The 19,329-nt window shown below is 42.9% G+C and overlaps 1 protein-coding gene across 1 annotated transcript in view; it reads right to left on the bottom strand.

Annotated features, from left to right (window-relative positions):
• Positions 1–19,329, bottom strand: part of LOC122790051 (exocyst complex component 1-like) — a gene marked incomplete in the record, with an annotated part of 2,315,969 nt that overhangs the window by 1,265,315 nt on the left and 1,031,325 nt on the right. The window contains 1 exon segment of the mRNA XM_044057618.1: positions 4,719–4,851. Coding sequence (XP_043913553.1) covers positions 4,719–4,851 — 133 coding nt within the window.

A 19,329-nucleotide genomic window follows, 5' to 3' on the forward strand; every position in this document is an offset into this window, starting at 1 on the left:
GGTCTTAGACAAAGACAAATGAAATATACACATATACATATCCTTAAAACATAACAGCAACATGACCTAATATTGCCCAAAGTCATGCATTATCTTCAAAACTGTTGCAAAAGAGAGTAAAATCCAATGATTGGAGGAACTCCCTGGTCAGCCTCAGTAAGAAGCTGAGATCCCTCATAAAATTCTCCAAAGCTAGTTATGAAAACAAAATCGCCACTGATTCTAAAGAGAACCACAAAGCGTTCTATAGCTATGTCAAGAATCTCAATGGCAACACTCAGATCTGCTCTGAGTTACAGCACAATGGCACTAAATATACAGACCCAACTGATATTGCCAACATCCTGGCCGATAGGTTCAGTGCTAACTTTACCCCCCTCACCCCCTAGAGGGCCCATCTCTATACCGGAAGAATGCAAAGTTCCTGTAATCACGGCTGCACAGGTAAAAACCTCTCTCTTCAAAGCCAAGAACACAGCATCCATGGGATCTGGCAACATCCCAGGCTGCCTTCTACATGAACTACAGAATTAACTGGCACCCCACCTAAGTACCATGTTCAGTCATAGCCTCACCTCAGGCTTTGTACCCATTAAATGCCGCACCACAATGTATATATATATTCCACAAAGGTTGAGCCACGACAGACCCCAGGAACTACTGCCCCATTAGCCTGATGAGCCTGGTCTCCAAGGCCATGGAACGTATCATCATGGAACTCATAAACAAAGACGTTGGAGATCTCCAAACTCTGTACCCACACAGTTCGGGTTTGTAAAAGGCAGATCATGTCTCCTAAAGCTGATAGACCTCTTTGAAGCAGTCACCAAAGCCATAGATGATGGTAAGGTGGTACACACAGCCTATCTAGATCTCGCCAAGGTGTTAAACACCATCCCCCACTCTGGAATTATAGATAAACTCACTAAACTAGGTATAAATCCCTATGTCACAAGATTGGTTGCCAACTGTTCTAATGACAGAACCCACACTGTGAAAGTAGCAGACTCCAAATCAGACTACAGACCAGTGACAAGTAGAGTACCACAGGGTTCAGTCCTGGGTCCTCTCCTGTTTGGATTCTACTTTTCTTAAGGACAGGCTAACGCAGAAGGTCTTTGGCTAACTAAGTTTGAAGATGACTGCAAACTAGGAGCCATAATAGAAACTCCTAACGATGTGGACATCCTACAAAAGGGCATCACTGAGACAGATGCCTGTTGTCAAAGCCATGGCCTCAAGCTCAATGCCAAAAAGTGCATTGTCATCTCCTTTGGTAAAAACTCTGTACCCATGAACTACCACATAGGTGGTAGTCTACTTAATACCAAAAGTGTGATGAGAAACCTTGGGACACAGGTGGACAGTTGTCTCTCCTTTGATAATCACATCTTTACAGTGGTCAGGAAATTCTTCTACGTGGCACACCTCATCACAAAAGGTTTCTCTTCCAGAAAAAAAGAGGTCATTGTTCCCCTCTACTCATCACTCATTAGACCCATTATAGAGTACAAAGCCCCTTTTGGTATGCACTTCACAAGACATCTACAAGAACTGGAAAGGCCGCAGAAATACCTCACAAAGAGGATTACTGGCCTCAAACAGATGCCCTATGCAGACAATCTCAAAAAACTCCAGCTTTACTCCGTCACGTATCGCCTACTCAGAGGCAATCTCTGCCTAACATACAAAGCTATGTCAAACCCAGAGCTGTTGGACATACTCCACTTAAAGAAATCCCAATCCCTCTGAGCTACACGCTCTAGGGACATAAACCTTGTCACCACAATAAACAGAACATGCCGGAGGGATAGATTCCTGTCCCAGAAACTTCCCATACTCTGGAACAGACTACCTATCTGTATCAAACAAAGCTCCTCATTAGCACTCTTCAAGAAAAATTTTGATGATTGGATGGGAGATAGGAAATTCACCCCGGGGATCACTTCTTTGGCACTGCTCGACAGGGGCACAGGAAAATAATTTTCTTGGGTGGCAAAAGCCAGAGTACCTTTTTGGCTAGGCTTATATAGGCCCTAGGGCCAATAGCCTAGTACCTACCTATGAACCAGTTTAATAAATTATTTTTATTTGTTCCATAAAAAGGGAATCATACCAAATGCAAGCAAGAACAGAACCCGCACTACTGGGACCTTACAAATACACATGAATTCTCTCCTTTCGGTTAACTGACGTCTGGACAAATACCATTTCATCAATCGACCTTCTAAGTACCTCAACATACTTCTTAACCAGGCTTAACCAGTCTTGTACCTTTCATCCATACTTACAAACTACCATTACCAAGTTCTCTCATGGCTCAAACATTACTACAAATGCACAAGTCCTCTCACCTAGTCTCTTGGCTGCTGTATCTGAATCACTAGATATACAATAACTTTTGTAACTCATGCAATATTTTCCATCTTACAAAATGCATAAAACAAAATGTACAAGTTTGTCAGCCTCTTAGATTAACAAACCATAACTATTTACTTCTTTCTTCTATTAAATCTCTACTTATAGCAGACATCACCTTTCCTTGTTGCTACGTCTCCTAATAAGCTGATGCATTTAGATGTCTGTTCTACTGTCACTGGGAAATCACATTTAAAACATGCATTTTCATCTGAAATCTTTGCTCCCTGGCTCTCTGACCTTACAGATACCACATCCCTTCTCTCTCTCTGTACCATGGGAAGATCCCAGTCTAAATTTGGCCCTTCCACATAGAATTCTGTCCACAGTGAGAGCCATAATTCTCCTCAATCCTGCCTACCACTTGTGTGAAATTCCTATAGTACTGAAATGTGCTCACTGCTGAAAATCCCTACATTTTATTGTCGCTGTTTTTATGGTACTTCCATAAACTGTTGTTGAACTTCCACCCCTGTGCTTCTAAGTTGATTCCAGTACAGCAACACTAGCTTGTATGTACTTTAAGACTCATGCTTCTTCAGTGTGCTGAAACTAGTGCAGCGACGCTAGATTGTCAAAACTGATTTCATTTAATATGCTCTTACCAAATCCTTCTTTTTTGTGCTTATGGTTTTGCTAACCTCTCACCCGTTATAACCTTTCCACTCTAATTTCAGATCTCTTCTGCTTACTACCGCAACTTTAACACACTTCACTTTCCACATTGTTCTTGTCTTCTCTCCTAAACAACTCTACTCTTTCTCTCTTATTTACTATTATTTCATTCTCTGACTGATGTTTGCTATGACTCAAACATTCTGAAACAACCCCCGATATCATCATAATGGAAACTCTCTTCATTCTACATTCTTTTTTTTAATTTATGTTTCATTCAACTTCTACTTATATGCTGCAACTGAATGTTTTTTTTTACTGTTTCACTTTGTATTGACCTTGGACAAGTGTATTCACCTGGTGAACAAATGTAAAATAAAATAAAGCAATTCTGAATGTTTTCCAATGTAATGGCTTGTTTATATGTATCTGTAACACTTGTGTTAGCCTACATGTCTTTGAAACTATCTCCAACTGTGCAAGGCATGAGTTAAAATGGTCCTGTGATGGCTAGCTCTTGTAGTCTATAGTGATAAAGTCCAGACCATGGCCCATGTAACTAAGTCATTTAGTAGCTCTGACACCTGACAGAGCTAGTCATAGAGAATGGACGTAAGCAGCTGCTCCAAGTTCAAGTGTCCCAGGAGAAGGCAGTGGCTCTGGCTCACATTCAGTGGGGACATTGGCTGTTGCACCTGTGGAGAGTGAGCCTATGTGCACAAGCTGCCCATTTGTATATGTACACAGTTGATGAATTGTGTGCTGACACACCCCTGTGGCTGGCACATATAGCAGAGCTCTGAGAACTGCCATTAGGGAGGGGAGCTGCTCCACAGGACTTGCAACCCTGCCTGCTCCCTACCACCTTACTCCTATCACTTGGGAATGAAAGGTCCACCTGGGCACTTGGGTAGGAATGAACATTCCATAGGGCTGATCCCAGGCCCAGGGATGCCTACTTCCTGCCCCGTGGAATGAGGGAATGAGCTGATTGGCTATAGGTACATCTGTCTGGAATAAAAAGGTTTCATAAATAGTCCACTTATCTGATTAACATTCCATGATTAGTCCACTCATCTGATTAATAAATGAAAAATTGGATGGCACGGTGGTGCAGTGGTAGCATTGTTGCCTCACAGCAAGAGGTTCTCTAGTATAATTTTCGGCTGGGGTGCCTTCTGTGTGGAGTCTGCATGTCCTCCCTGTGTACATGTGGGTTTCCTCTGGGTGCTCCAGTTTCCTCCCACATTATAAAGACGTGCATATGGAGTGTTTCTCCCCAGGCTTCCACTGAAAATTGTCTCGTTCCAAGTTGGACTTTTCCAGTTAACAAATGTAAAATAAATAAATACAATTATTATGGCACTAGTGCACTTGTCTAATTAACATTCCATAAGTAGTCCACTCATTTGATTAAACATGAAAAAGGGTTCCAGGACTAGTCCACTCATCTGATTAACAAATGTAAAGGGGTTCTATGACTAGTCCACTCACATGTTTAACAAATGAAAGTACACGTTAGCTCAAAGCAGTTAGATACTTGGCAGTTGCAAATGTATTTCAAAGGCATATCTCTCAGAAATGATGCAAACTACAAATGAAGCAATATATAATTTTCTTTAGTTCAAAAATACTCTGTGTTACATGATATTAAGACATTTTTGGTTTATTGGAACAGGAAGTACCTGGATGGAGTGCAGTGTTCATACAACGAGATAATGCCTCAACAGCGACTATGCAAGCATTTATCTTCTTGATACTGGAGAAGTCTGCAATGCGTAATATTTCACGATGTTGGGTGCTGAGGTCTAAATTTAACTGTAAAATACCAAAAGCAACATGAGTCTCATCAATATTTTAAATTTTGCAGTTCTATACTGTAGGTACTGAAGCTTCACTGTACAAAAAAAAAACAAGAAGCCTCCAGACTCTGTCCACTGTTATACCAGTCTATACAATGGTGTTAAACAACTTCAGAATCCTGCCTAGTGAGTACTATTATACAACTTATAGTACTTTTATACAACGTATAGTACTGTTATACAAAGTATAGTACTGTTATACAATGTATAGCTCTATTATACAAAGTATAGCACTATTATACAAAGTATAGTACTGTTATACAACGTATAGTACTGTTATACAACGTATAGTACTGTTATACAACGTATAGTACTATTATACAATGTATAGCACTATTATACAACGTATAGCACTATTATACAAAGTATAGCACTGTTATACAATGTATATTACTGTTATACAACGTATAGTACTGTTATACCAGTCTATACAACGGTGTTAAACAACTTCAGAATCCTGCCTAGTGAGTACTATTATACAACGTATAGTACTGTTATACAATGTATATTACTGTTATACAACGTATAGCACTATTATACAACATATAGCACTATTATACAACGTATAGTACTATTATACAACGTATAGTACTGTTATACAATGTATAGTACTGTTATACAACGTATAGTACTGTTATACAACGTATAGTACTGTTATACAACGTATAGTACTGTTATACCAGTCTATACAATGGTGTTAAACAACTTCAGAATCCTGCCTAGTGAGTACTATTATACAACGTATAGTACTGTTATACAATGTATAGTACTGTTATACAACGTATAGTACTGTTATGCAAAGTATAGTACTGTTATACAACGTATAGTACTGTTATACCAGTCTATACAATGGTGTTAAACAACTTCAGAATCCTGCCTAATGAGTACTATTATACAACGTATAGTACTGTTATACAATGTATAGTACTGTTATACAACGTATAGTACTATTATACAACGTATAGTATTAATCTGGTCTCCTAGAAGACATAGGTTATGATGCATATGTAATTCAGGTGATGTGTCTGGCATCCTGTCCATGTCTAGTACAGATTAGTGGGGTTTTTTTACATCACTTTTGGGACTGCCTCCACTGAGGTTCAGCCATAATGGCCCCTAACACCTGCACATGTCCCATCCTAAAAATTCTTCACAGAGGGTGCCCCTCCTGAGATATCACATGAGCATGGAGTGTTCCTTCTACAAACACAGGCTCATGGGAAATAGTAAGAGATGACAGAGGCAGGAGATGTCATACTGCAGCTTGTCATGTTTTTTATAGCTCTATCATCCCTTCTCTATGTGCTGGTGTCATCACTTCAGGCCAAGAGGGCAATAGACTGAGTGTGTTACATGCCCACAGGGTGGCTGTGCCTTCTCTGTCCACCCAGCCCTCATCCTGATATATACTCCAGATCTCCATTAGATAGACCCCCAGCAGGCTCCCATCTTCACCCGGTAGATATGCCACATGCTCCCATCTTCACCTGGTAGGTAAGCCCACATGCTCCCATCTTCACATGGTAGGTATGCCCACATGCTCTGACCTTCACGTGGTAGGTGGGACCCCCAGCATGCTCCCATCTTCACATGGTAGGTAAGCCCCCATGCTTCCATCTTCATATGGTAGGTAGAATGCCCCAGCATGCTCCCATCTTCACATGGTATGCCCACATTATCCCATCATCAGCTGGTAGGTATGCCCACATGCTCCCATCATCACATGATAGGTAAGCCCGCATGCTACCACCTTCATATGGTAGGTAGGACTCCCAGCATGCTTCCTTTTTCGCATATTAGGTATGCCCACATGCTCCCATCATCACATGGTGGGTAAACCCACATGCTCCCACCTTCATATGGTAGGTAGGATCCCCCAGCATGCTCCCAACTTCACCTGGTAGGTATGCCCACATGCTTCCATCTTCACCTGGTAGGTATGCCCACATGCTCCCATCTTCACATGGTAAGTAAGCCCACATACTCCAATCCTCACATAGTAGGTAGGCACACATACTCCCATCTTCACCTGGTAGGTATGCCCGCATGCTTCTCTCTTCACATGGTAGGTATGCCCACATGCTCCCATCTTCACATGGTAGGTATGCCCACATGTTCCCATCTTCACGTGGTAGGTATGCCCACATGCTCCCATCTTCACATTGTAGGTATGCCCATATGCTGCCATCTTCACATAGTAGATAGGCACACATACTCCCATCTTCACCTGGTAGGTATGCCCACGTGCTTCTCTCTTCACATGGTAGGTATGCATGCTCCCATCTTAATATGGTAGGTATGCCCACGTTCCCATCTTCATCTGGCAGGTATATCCACATGCTCTCATCTTCATCTGGTAGGTATTCCCACATGATCACATTTTCATCTGGTAGGTATTCCCACCTGATCCCATCTTCATCTGGTAGATATGCCCACATGCTCCCATCTTCACATGGTAGGTATGCCCACATTCTCCCACCTTCACCTGGTAGGTATGTCACACGCTCCCACCTTCACATGGTAGGTAGGACCCCCAGCAGGCTCCATTCTTCACATGGTAGGTATGCCCACATGCTCCCATCTTCACATGCTAAGTATGCCCACATGCTCGCATCTTCACATGGCAGGTATAGCCACATGCTCCCATTTTTAAATGCTGGGTATGCCCATATGCTTCTATCTTCACATGGTAGGTATGCCCACATTCCACCACCTTCACATGGTAGTTGTGCCCATATGCTCCCATCTTCACATGGTAGGTATGCCTACATTCTCCCACCTTCAGCTAGTAGGTATGCCTACATGCTTCCATCTTCACATGGTAGGTATGTCACATGCTCCCACCTTCACATGGTAGATAGGACCCCCAGCATGCTCCCATCTTCACAAAAATAAATCACTCAAAACTAGAATAAAAGTGAACAAAGAAATCCAAAACCGGTTGAACTGTCTCATTAAATACAAATAACATTCACCTGTGTCCAATCACATAACTGCTTCAATTACTTATAAAATTCTTAGCAATCAATTCATAAAGTTACATAACATATAACGCCTCAATTCATTGAATAAAATTCATTGCAGATACTAAAAACTGTTGTTTAATAACACATGTAAGTGACCCTTACATAATTAACTGTTCAAAAACTAAAAAATACTTTGCAATAAATACAAACAACCCTATATCAAATTATAAATAAGTCTTAATATTCAAAATTCATCTATATGTACATTACAAAATGTTTCATAAAATATATAAATATTTTAAATATAGTAAAAATTGTAGTTGTTGAATAAATAACCTCCACCTAACCATAAATACATTGACAGATTAAATGCAATATGATTTGTATTTTAATATACTAGAAATGGAGATGTGTTCATTGATACCTGGCATATTGTTGGCATTAAGTCTAAGTTGCCACAAACATTCCTTCATTTCTAGTAAGTTGTTCACATCCCCCTCATTATTGATGTTGTTTGGGATCCTGTCAACTACAAAAAATATAAACCTTTTAAAATCCTCACATTTGATACTGTGTAGATATAAAGAACTAGTTACCTTCTTATTTTTAATGTCCCTATTGTGTTCCATAATACGCTCTCTTAATTTCCTAATGGTTTTACCTACATAAAATGCTGGACATGATAAACAAGTTGCTAGGTATACCACCATCTTAGTGTTACAACTGACATGTCCAGGACATCTAATGGATCTGTTGAAATTCTGTACCATAACATAGGGACCGTCGTTAATAAACCTACAAGTTCTACATAACCCATATTTCTTCATTCTTGAATTCCTATATGGTTGATTAATGTTGTTACTTTCAAAATATTCCTTCAGGTTCTTTCCCCTACTATATGTTATATTAGGACCTTTACCTAAAATATTCATAATATCCAATTTATTGCTAAATATTTTTTCCCATGTTTCCTTTATTGTATTGAAAACTACTCTTGTGTTTTCATTAAATGGTAATATTAATGCTTCAATCCTACTCTCTTTTTTTACTTACATCCACGTTCATTCCAAACCTTAAAATTGGTTTGAAATTCTTGGTCCTTTTGACAATCACTTTTTTCTTCATTTCAGATAATAAATATTGTGGGTAGCCTCTATCTTGAAACATTTCCATCAGTGTGTCTACCTCATTGTTGAATACCACATTGTTGCTTATTATCCTGGATAGTCTAACCATTTGGCCCTTAACTAGATTCTTATTTTGAAAGTACAGGTGACAGCTATCGAAGTGCAAAAAGGAATTTGAGTATGTCTTTTTCCTATAAATATTCAACTCTATTATCCCATACTCCTTCTTCTGAAATTTAATGTCCAAATATTCACAACTCTCCTTGTGTGTTTTATATGTGAATCTTAAGAAGCTAGTAGTTGTTTCCAAATAAGTTGCAAAATCTACAATCTCTTCATTTTTCCTTTCCAAAAAATTATTATATCATCCAAAAACCTTAGGTATGCTGTTATCTTAGACCAAAACTTGCTAACAAATATCCATTGCACTTCCCATTGTGCCAAAACTAAATTTGTGTGTATTGGCGCGCATCTTGCCCCCATGGCTACACCCGAAATTTGTTTAAAAAATTCACCCTCCAACAAAAAATAATTGTTTGTTAAAATGATCTCCATCATTTCTACTAATAATCTTCGCTTAACAGTATGTAAGTCACTAAAAGCCTCTAGACTTGCTTTAAACATTTGCAAACCCTGTTCATGGGGTATCACTGAAAACAAATTAATTATATCTATTGTTACCATAATGGTGTCTTGATTTATAAAAGGCAACTTTTCCTTTACCAACTCCAAGCAATGCCATGAGTCCTTTAGAATGTGAGGTAATTTCTTTAAAATATCTTTACAATTCTTATCTATGTAGTGAGCCATGGCTTCTAATTTAGATCCCTTTGCTGACACTATGGGTCTAAACGGGGGGTTGCTGACATTTTTGTGGATCTTCGGTATACCAGATATAGAAGGTGTGCTCGGATGTTCTACAAGTAAATAATTATATTCCTCCTTGTTTATCACACCCTCCATAAGATAATCATATAATTGCCAATCCACCTTGGTGTGTGCTCTAATCATCTCGTATCTTGAAACTTTCTCCTATGTTTCACTGTCGTTTAGCATATCTGCCATTTTGTTCAAGTAGTCCAGTATCTGCAATGAATTTTATACAATGTATTGAGGCGTTGTATGTTATGTAACTTTATGAATTGATTGCTAAGAATTTTATAAGTAATTGAAGCAGTTATGTGATTGGACACAGGTGACTGTTATTTGTATTTAATGAGAACAGTAATGGTGTATTTTTATCTCTGACGAAACCCACGGAATAGTTGGGTGAAAGCGCTTAGTTTGACATTCAATTTGGAATAAACAGTTCAACCGGTTTTGGATTACTTTGTTCACTTTTATGCTCCCATCTTCACCTGGTAGGTATGCCCACATGCTGCCATTATCACATGGTTTGTATGCCCACATGCTCAGTCTTCACATGGTAGGTATACCCACATGATCCCACCTTCACATGGTAGGTATGCCCACATGCTCGCATTTTCACCTGATAGGTATGCCCACATGCTCCCATCTTCACATGGTAGGTAAGCCCACATGCTCCCATCTTTACATGGTAGGTATGCCCATATGCTCCCATCTTCACATGGTAGGTATGACCACATTCTCCCTTCAGCTGGTAGGTATGCCTACATGCTCCCATCCTCACATGGTAGGTATGTCATACACTCCCAGTTTCACACGGTAGGTAGGACCCCCAGCAGGCTTCCATCTTCACATGGTAAATATGCCCACATGCTTCCACCATCACATGGTAGGTGTGCCCACATGCTGCCATCTTCACATGGTAGGTATGCCCACATGCTTCTATTTTCACACAGTACGTATACCGACATGCTCCCACCCTCTATTTTCACACAGTAGGTATGCCAACATGCTCCCACCTTCACCTCATAGGTATGCCTACATGCTCCCACTTTCACATGGTAGGTATGCCCACATGCTCCCATCTTCACATGGTAGGTATGCCCACATGTTCCCATCTTCACATGGTAGGTATGTCATATGCTCCCACCATCATATGGTAGGTAGGACCCCCAGCATGGTCCCATCTTCACATGGAAGGTATGCCAACATGCTCCCATCTTCACATGGTAGGTATGCCCACATACATCTATCTTCATATGGTAGGTATGTCCACATGCTCCCATCTTCACATGGCAAGTATGCCCACTGCTCCCATCTTCACATGGCAAGTATGCCCACTGCTCCCATCTTCACAAAGTAGGCATGCCCACATGCTCCCATCTTCACATGGTAGGTATGCCCATATGCTCCCATCTTCATATGGTAGGTACCCCCTCAAGCCTGCTCCCATCTTCACATTATATGTATGCCCACATGCTCCTATCTCCACATGGTAGGTATGTCATATGCTCCCACCTTCATATGGTAGGTACGATCCCCAGCATGGTCCCATCTTCACATGGTAGGTATGCCAACATGCTCCATCTTCACATGGTAGGTATGCCCACATTCTCCCACCTTCACCTGGTAGGTATGTCTACATGCTCCCACTCTCACATGGTAGGTATGCCCACATGCTTTTATTTTCACATAGTAGGTATGCACAAATGCTCCCACCTTCACCTGGTCGGTATGCCTACATGCTCCCACTTTAACATGGTAGATATGCCCACATGCTCCCATCTTCACATGGTAGGTATGCCCACATGCTTCCATCTTCACTTGGTCGGTAACCCCCCCAAGTCTGTTTAAATCTTCATATGGTAAGTATGTTCACATGCTCCTGTCTTCACATGGTAAGTATGTCACATGCTCCCAGCTTCATATAGTAGATAGGACCCCCAGCATGCTCCCATCTTCACATCGTGGGTATGCCCACATGCTCCCCCTTTCACATGTTAGGTATGCCCATATGGTCCCATATTCATCTGGTAGGTATGCCCAAATGCTCTCATCTTTACCTGGTAGGTATGCCCACATGCTCCCACTTTTACATGGTAGGTATGCCCACATGCTCCAATCTTCACATGGTAGGTATGCCCACATGCTCCTGCCATCAACCCCCAGCATGCTCCCATCTTCACATGGTAGGTAAGACCCCCAGCCTGCTCCCATCTTCACATGGAAGATAAGCCCACATGCTCCCTCTTCACATGGTAGGTATGTCATATGCTCCCACCTTCATATGGTAGGTAGGATCCACAGCATGGTCCCATCTTCACATGGTAGGTATGCCAACATGCTCCATCTTCACATGGTAGGTATGCCCACATGCTCCCATCTTCACATAAGTGTATCCACGTGCTTCTATCTTCACATGGTAGGTATGCCTACATGCTCCCACTTTCACATGGTAGGTATGCCCACCTGCTCCCATCTTCACATGGTAGGTATGCCCACATGCTCCCACTTTTACATGGTACGTATGCCCACATGCTCCAATCTTCACATGGTAAGTATCCCACATGCTCCTGCCATCAGCCCCCAGCATGCTCAGATCTTCACATGGTAGGTAAGACCCCCAGCCTGCTCTTGTCTTCACATGGTAAGTATGCCCATATGCTCCCACCTTCACATGGAAGGTAGGACCCCCAGCATGCTCCCATCTTCACATAGTAGGTAAGCCTACATGCTCTCATCTTCACATGGTAGGTATGCCCACATGCTCCCATCTTTACATGCTAGGCATGCCCACGTGCTTCTATCTTCACATGGTAGGTATGCCCACATCCCCCCACCTTCACCTGGTAGGTATGCCTACATCCTCCCACTTTCACATGGTAGTCATGCTCACACACTCCTGTCTTCACATGGTAGTTATGCCCACATGCTCCAGTCTTCACATGGTAGGTATGTCACATGCTCCCACCTTCACATGGTAGGTATGTCACATGCTCACACCATCATATGGTAGGTAGGACCCCCAGCATGGTCCCATCTTCACATGGTAGGTATGCCAACATGCTCCCATCTTCACATGGTATGTATGCCCACATGCTCACATCTTCACATGGCAGGTTATGAACACATGCTCCCATCTTTACATGGTAAGTATGCCCATGTGCTTCCATCTTCACATGGTAGATATGCACACATGCTCCCACCTTCACCTGGTAAGTATGCCCACATGCTCACATCTTCACATGGTAGGTAAGTCCCCCAGCCTGCCCCCGTTTTCACATGGGAAGTATGCCCACATGCTCCTGTCTTCACATGGTAGGTATGTAACATGCTCCCGCCCTCATATGGTAGTTAGGACCCTGCACATGTTCCTATCTTTACATGGCAGGTATGTCCACATGCTCCCCCTTTCACATGGTAGATAAGCCCACATGCTCCCTCGTCACATGGTAGGTATCCCCACATTCTCCCACCTTCACCTGGTAGGTATGCCTACATGCTCCCACTTTCACATCATAGGTATGCCCACATGCTCCCATCTTCACATAAGTGTATCCACGTGCTTCTATCTTCACATGGTAGGTATGCCTACATGTTTCTATCTTCACATGGTAGGTATGCCCACATTCCCCCACCTTCACCTGGTAGGTATGCCTACATCCTCCCACTTTCACATGGTAGTTATGCTCACATACTCCTGTCTTCACATGGTAGTTATGCTCACATGCTCCCAATTTCACATGGTAGGTATGTCACATGCTCCCACCTTCACATGGTAGGTAGGAACCCCAGCAAGCTCCCTTCTTTAGATGGTAAGTATGCCCACATACTCCCAACTTCACATGGCAGGTTATGAACACATGCTCCCATCTTCACATGGTAGGTATGCCCATGCGCTTCCATCTTCACATGGTAGATATGCACACATGCTCCCACCTTCACCTGGTAGGTATGCCCACATGCTCACATCTTCACATGGTAGGTAAGCCCCCTAGTCTGCCCCCGTCTTCACATGGGAAGTATGCCCACATACACCTGTCTTCACATGGTAGGTATGTAACATGCTCCTGCCTTCATATGATAGGTCGGACCCCGCGCGTGTTCCTATCTTTAGATGGCAGGTATGTCCACATGCTCCCCCTTTCACATGGTAGGTAAGCCCACATGCTCCCTCTTCACAAGGTAGATATCCCCACATTCTCCCACCTTCACCTGGTAGGTATGCCTACATGCTCCCACTTTCACATCGTATGTATGCCCACATGCTCCCATCTTCACATAAGTGTATCTACGTGCTTCTATCTTCACATGGTAGGTATGCCTACATGCTCCCACTTTCACATGGTAAGTATGCCAACATACTCCCATCTTCACATGGTAAGTATTACCACATGCTCCTATCTTCACATGGCAGGTAAGCCCCCCAGCCTGCTCCTGTCTTCACATGGTAAGTATGCCCACATGCTCCTGTCTTCACATGGTAGGTATGCCACATGCTCCCATCTTCATATGGTAGGTAGGACCCCCAACATGCTTCCAACCTCACATGATTGGTATGCCCACATGCTCACCCCTTCACATGGTAGGTATGCCCAAATGCTCCCATCTTCACATTGTAGGTATGCTCACATGCTCCCACTTTTACATGGTAGGTATGCTCACAAGCTCCTGTCTTCACATGGTAGGTATGCCCACATATTCTCATCTTCACATGGTAGGTAAGCCTCCCAGCCTGCTTCTGTCTTCACATGGTAGCTAAGCCTACAAGCTCCCATCTAAGTATGCCTGCATGTTCCCACTTTAACATGATAGGTATGCCCACATGCTCCCATCTTCACATGGTAGGTATGCCCACATGCTCTCATCTTCACATGGTAGGTAACCCCCAGGTCTACTTCTGTCTTCACATGGTAAGTATGTCCACATGCTCCTGTCTTTACATGGTAAGTATGTCACATGCACCCAGCTTCATATGGTAGGCAGGACCCCCAGCATGCTCCCATCTTCACATGGTATGTATGCCCACATGCTCCCATCTTCACCTGGTAGGTATGCCCACATGCTCCCATCTTCACCTGGTAGGTATGCCCAAATGCTCCCATCTTTACCTAGTAGGTATGCCCACATGCTCCCACTTTTATATGGTAGGTATGCCCACATGCTCCCATCTTCACATGGTAGGTAAGCCCACATGCTCCCATCTTCACCTGGTAGGTATGCCCAAATGCTCCCATCTTTAACTAGTAGGTATGCCCACATGCTCCCACTTTTATATGGTAGGTATGCCCATATGCTCCCATCTTCACATGGTAGGTAAGCCCACATGCTCCAATCTTCACATGGTAGGTATGCCCACGTTCCCCCACATTCACCTGGTAGGTATGCTTACATCCTCCCACTTTCACATGGTAGTTATGCTCCCATACTCCTGTCTTCACGTGGTAGTTATGCCCACATTCTCCCGTCTTCACAGGGTAGGTATGTCACATGCTCCCACCTTCACATGGTAGGTACATCCCCCAGCAGGCTCCCTTCTTTAGATGGTAAGTATGCCCACATGCTCCCACCTTCACATGGCAGGTTATGAACACATGCTCCCATCTTTACATGGTAAGTATGCATACATGCTCCCACCTTCACCTGGTAGGTATGCCCACATGCTCACATCTTCACATGGTAGGTAGATCCCCAGCCTGCCCCCGTCTTCACATGGGAAGTATGCCCACATGCTCCTGTCTTCACGTGTTAGATATGTCACATGCTCCCGCCTTCATATGGTAGGTAGGGCCCCGCACATGTTCCTATCTTTACATGACAGGTATGTCCACATGCTCCCCCTTTCACATGGTAGGGAAGCCCACATGCTCCCTCTTCACATGGTAGGTATCCCCACATTCTCCCACCTTCACCTGGTAGGTTCATAGGTAGGTACTAGGCTATTGGCCCTAGGGCCTGTATAAGCCTAGCCAAAAATGTACCCTGGCTTTCGCCACCCAAGAAAATTATTTTCCTGTGCCCCTGTCGAGCAGAGCCACAGATGTGATCCCGGGGGTGAATTTCCCATTTCCCATCCAATCATCAAGATTTTTCTTGAAGAGTGCTAATGAGGAGCTCTGTTTGACATAGATAGGTAGTCTGTTCCAGAGAATGAGAAGTCTCTGGGACAGGAATCTATCCCTCCAGCATGTTCTGTTTATTGTGGTGACAAGGTTTAGGTCCCTAGAGCATGTAGCTCGGAGGAATTGGGATTTCTTTAAGTGGAGCATGTCCAACAGCTCTGGGTTTGACATAGCTTTGTATGTTAGGCAGAGATCGCCTCTGAGTAGGCGATATGCGACAGAATAAAGCTGGAGTTTTTTGAGCCGGTCTGCATAGGGCATCTGTTTGAGGCCAGTAATCCTTTTTGTGAGATATTTCTGTGGCCTTTCCAGTTGGTGTAGATGTCTTCTGAGGTACATACCAAAAGGGGCATTGTACTCTATAATGGGTCTAATGAGTGATGAGTAGAGGGGAACAATGACCTCTTTTTTTCTGGAGGAGAAACATTTTGTAATGAGGTGAGCCATGTAGAAGGATTTCCTGACCACTGTGGCGATGTGATTATCAAAGGAGAGACTACTTTCCACCTGTGTCCCAAGGTCTCACCACATCTTTGGCGTTAAGTAGACTACCAGCTATGTGGTAGTTCATGGGTGCAGAGTTTTTACCAAAGGGGATGACAATACACTTTTTGGCATTGAGCTTCAGGCCATGGCTTTGACACCAGGCATTTGTCTCCGTAAGGCCCTTTTGTAATATGTCCACATTGTTAGGAGTTTTGATTATGGCTTCTAGTTTGCAGTCATCTGCAAACTTTGTTAGCCAAAGACCTTCTGTGTTAGCCTGTACTTCAGAGAAGTAGATACCAAACAGGAGAGGACCTAGGACTGAACCCTGTGGTACTCCACTTGTCACTGGTCTGAAGTCAGATTTGGAGTCTGCTACTTTCACAGTGTGGGTTCTGTCCGTGAGCTAGTTGGCAACCCATCTTGTGACATAGGGATTTATACCTAGTTTAGTGAGCTTATCTATAATTCCAGAGTGGGGGATGGTGTTGAAAGCCTTGGCAAGATCTAGATGAGCTGTGTGAACCACCTTACCTTCATCTATGGCTTTGGTGACTACTTCAAAGAAGTCAATCAGGTTTAGGAGACATGATCTGCCTTAAATCTGAACTGGGTAGGATCCAGAGTTTGGAGATTACCAATGTCTTTGTTTATGAGTTCCATGATAATACGTTCCATGGCCTTGCAGACCAGGCTCGTCAGGCTAACGTAATTCCCGGGGTCCGTCATGGCTCCCCTTTTGTGGAGTGGGATAACCATCATGGTGCACCATTCAGTGAGCAAAAAGCCTGAGGTGAGGCAATGATTGAAAATGGTACTTAGGTAGGGTGCCAGTTCATTCTGTAGTTCTGTAGGTATGCCTACATACTCCCACTTTCACATCATAGGTATGCCCACATTCTCCCATCTTTACATGATAGGTATGCCCACATTCTCCCATCTTTACATGGTAGGTATGCGCACATGCTCCTATGTTCACATGGTAGGTAAGTCCTCCAGCCTGCTCCCGTCTTCACATGGTAAGTATGCCCACATGCTCCTGTCTTCACATGGTAGGTATGTCACATGCTCCCATCTTCAGAGGTGAGACTTGACCACTTGATGTTAATATCACCTAGTATAATTGTCTTGTGTGTGAACATTATCAGATAGCCAATATAGGATGTCCTGTAAAGTGCTGATATTGTCTCCAGGTGGGATATAATAATACTACAATAAATTCAGAGAAATATAAAGTGATTGGAGTTGTATATAGAGGAAGTGATGATGTACCCCAACTTGAGTGTGTGTCTGTGTATGTGTGTGTGTGTGTGTGTGTGTGTGTGTGTGTGTGTGTGTGTGTGTGTGTGTGTGTGTGTGTGTGTGTATATATTGCATTTTACAGGACAGGTACACACAGCCTGTGTCACTGTGTACCTTTTAAATGATGTAACATTCTCCTTTTATCATCTTCCATGGTGTCTTCAGCTGTAGGATTCATAGTGCCATTCTGCTGTATGCCTCACCTGCTATCACTCTCCTTGGTGTGGTTTCTTTCCTTGAGATGGTGAGTGTGCCATTTAAAGGAACAGTGTACTGTGCTAGTGTGCCATTTAAAGGAACAGCATATTGTGCTAGTGTGCCATTTAAAGGAACAGTGTATTGTGCTAGTGTGCCATTTAAAGGCACATTGTACTGTGCTAGTGTGCCATTTAAAGGAATAGTATACTGTGCTAGTGTGCCATTTAAAGGAACAGTGTACTGTGCCATTTAAAGGAACAGTGTACTGTGCTAGTGTGCCATTTAAAGGAACAGCATATTGTGCTAGTGTGCCATTTAAAGGAACAGTGTATTGTGCTAGTGTGCCATTTAAAGGCACAGTGTACTGTGCTAGTGTGCCATTTAAAGGAATAGTATACTGTGCTAGTGTGCCATTTAAAGGAACAGTGTACTGTGCCATTTAAAGGAACAGTGTACTGTGCTAGTGTGCCATTTAAAGTAACAGCGTATTGTGCTAGTGTGCCATTTAAAGGCACAGTGTACTGTGCTAGTGTGCCATTTAAAGGAATAGTATACTGTGCTAGTGTGCCATTTAAAGGAACGGTGCACTGTGCTAGTGTGCCATTTAAAGGGACAGTGCACTGTGCTAGTGCGCCATTTAAAGGAACAGTGTATTGTGCTAGTGTGCCATTTAAAGGAACAGTGTACAGTGCTGCTGGTCAGCATAACTTTCATTTCACACTGTGGTAAATGGAGTGCAAATAAACAGATGTGAGACTCATTATCTGAATGTGGCATCTGTGAAATAAATATGCATAATAAAGGCCTTCTGTACTTATGACTTGTTTGCAGTATGAAGAGCAGCTCTGAATGTCATTGTCTGCAGCTCTGAGTGTTATTGTCTGCATATGTCTTGTCTTTGAACACTTCTTGTTTGTCACCATTACATCACTGTGATTTACTTAACACACAGTATAGAAGGTTTATTGTGTACCAAACTTACTTTGTAACAGAAGTAGTATTGCAAGTACCAGACATAGCAAGTGCTGGATATAATGCATACCAGACATAGGAAGTGCCAGACATAGCGAGTGTTGGCTATAGTGAGTACTGAACATAGCAAGGGTCAGACACAGTAAATACCGGACATAGTGAGCACCAGACAGTGTGGTGGCTATAGCTCGTACCAGACATAGCAAGTACCAGACATAGTAAGTACTGGACATAGCAAGGGTCATACATAGTAAGTATCAGACATAGTGAGCACCATCCTCACTGTGTTTCAGAGTGAGTATCAAGAGTTAGTGTGCCCCATATTATTATTGTGAGTAACTGGTCTACTGTGCTCAAAATTAATGAGTACTAGAATCAGTGCTTTACAATTAGT

The sequence above is a fragment of the Protopterus annectens genome, chromosome 15.part0 (genome assembly GCF_019279795.1).
Source record: "Protopterus annectens isolate FY-2018-M chromosome 15.part0, PAN1.0, whole genome shotgun sequence".
NCBI lineage: Eukaryota > Metazoa > Chordata > Ceratodontiformes > Protopteridae > Protopterus > Protopterus annectens.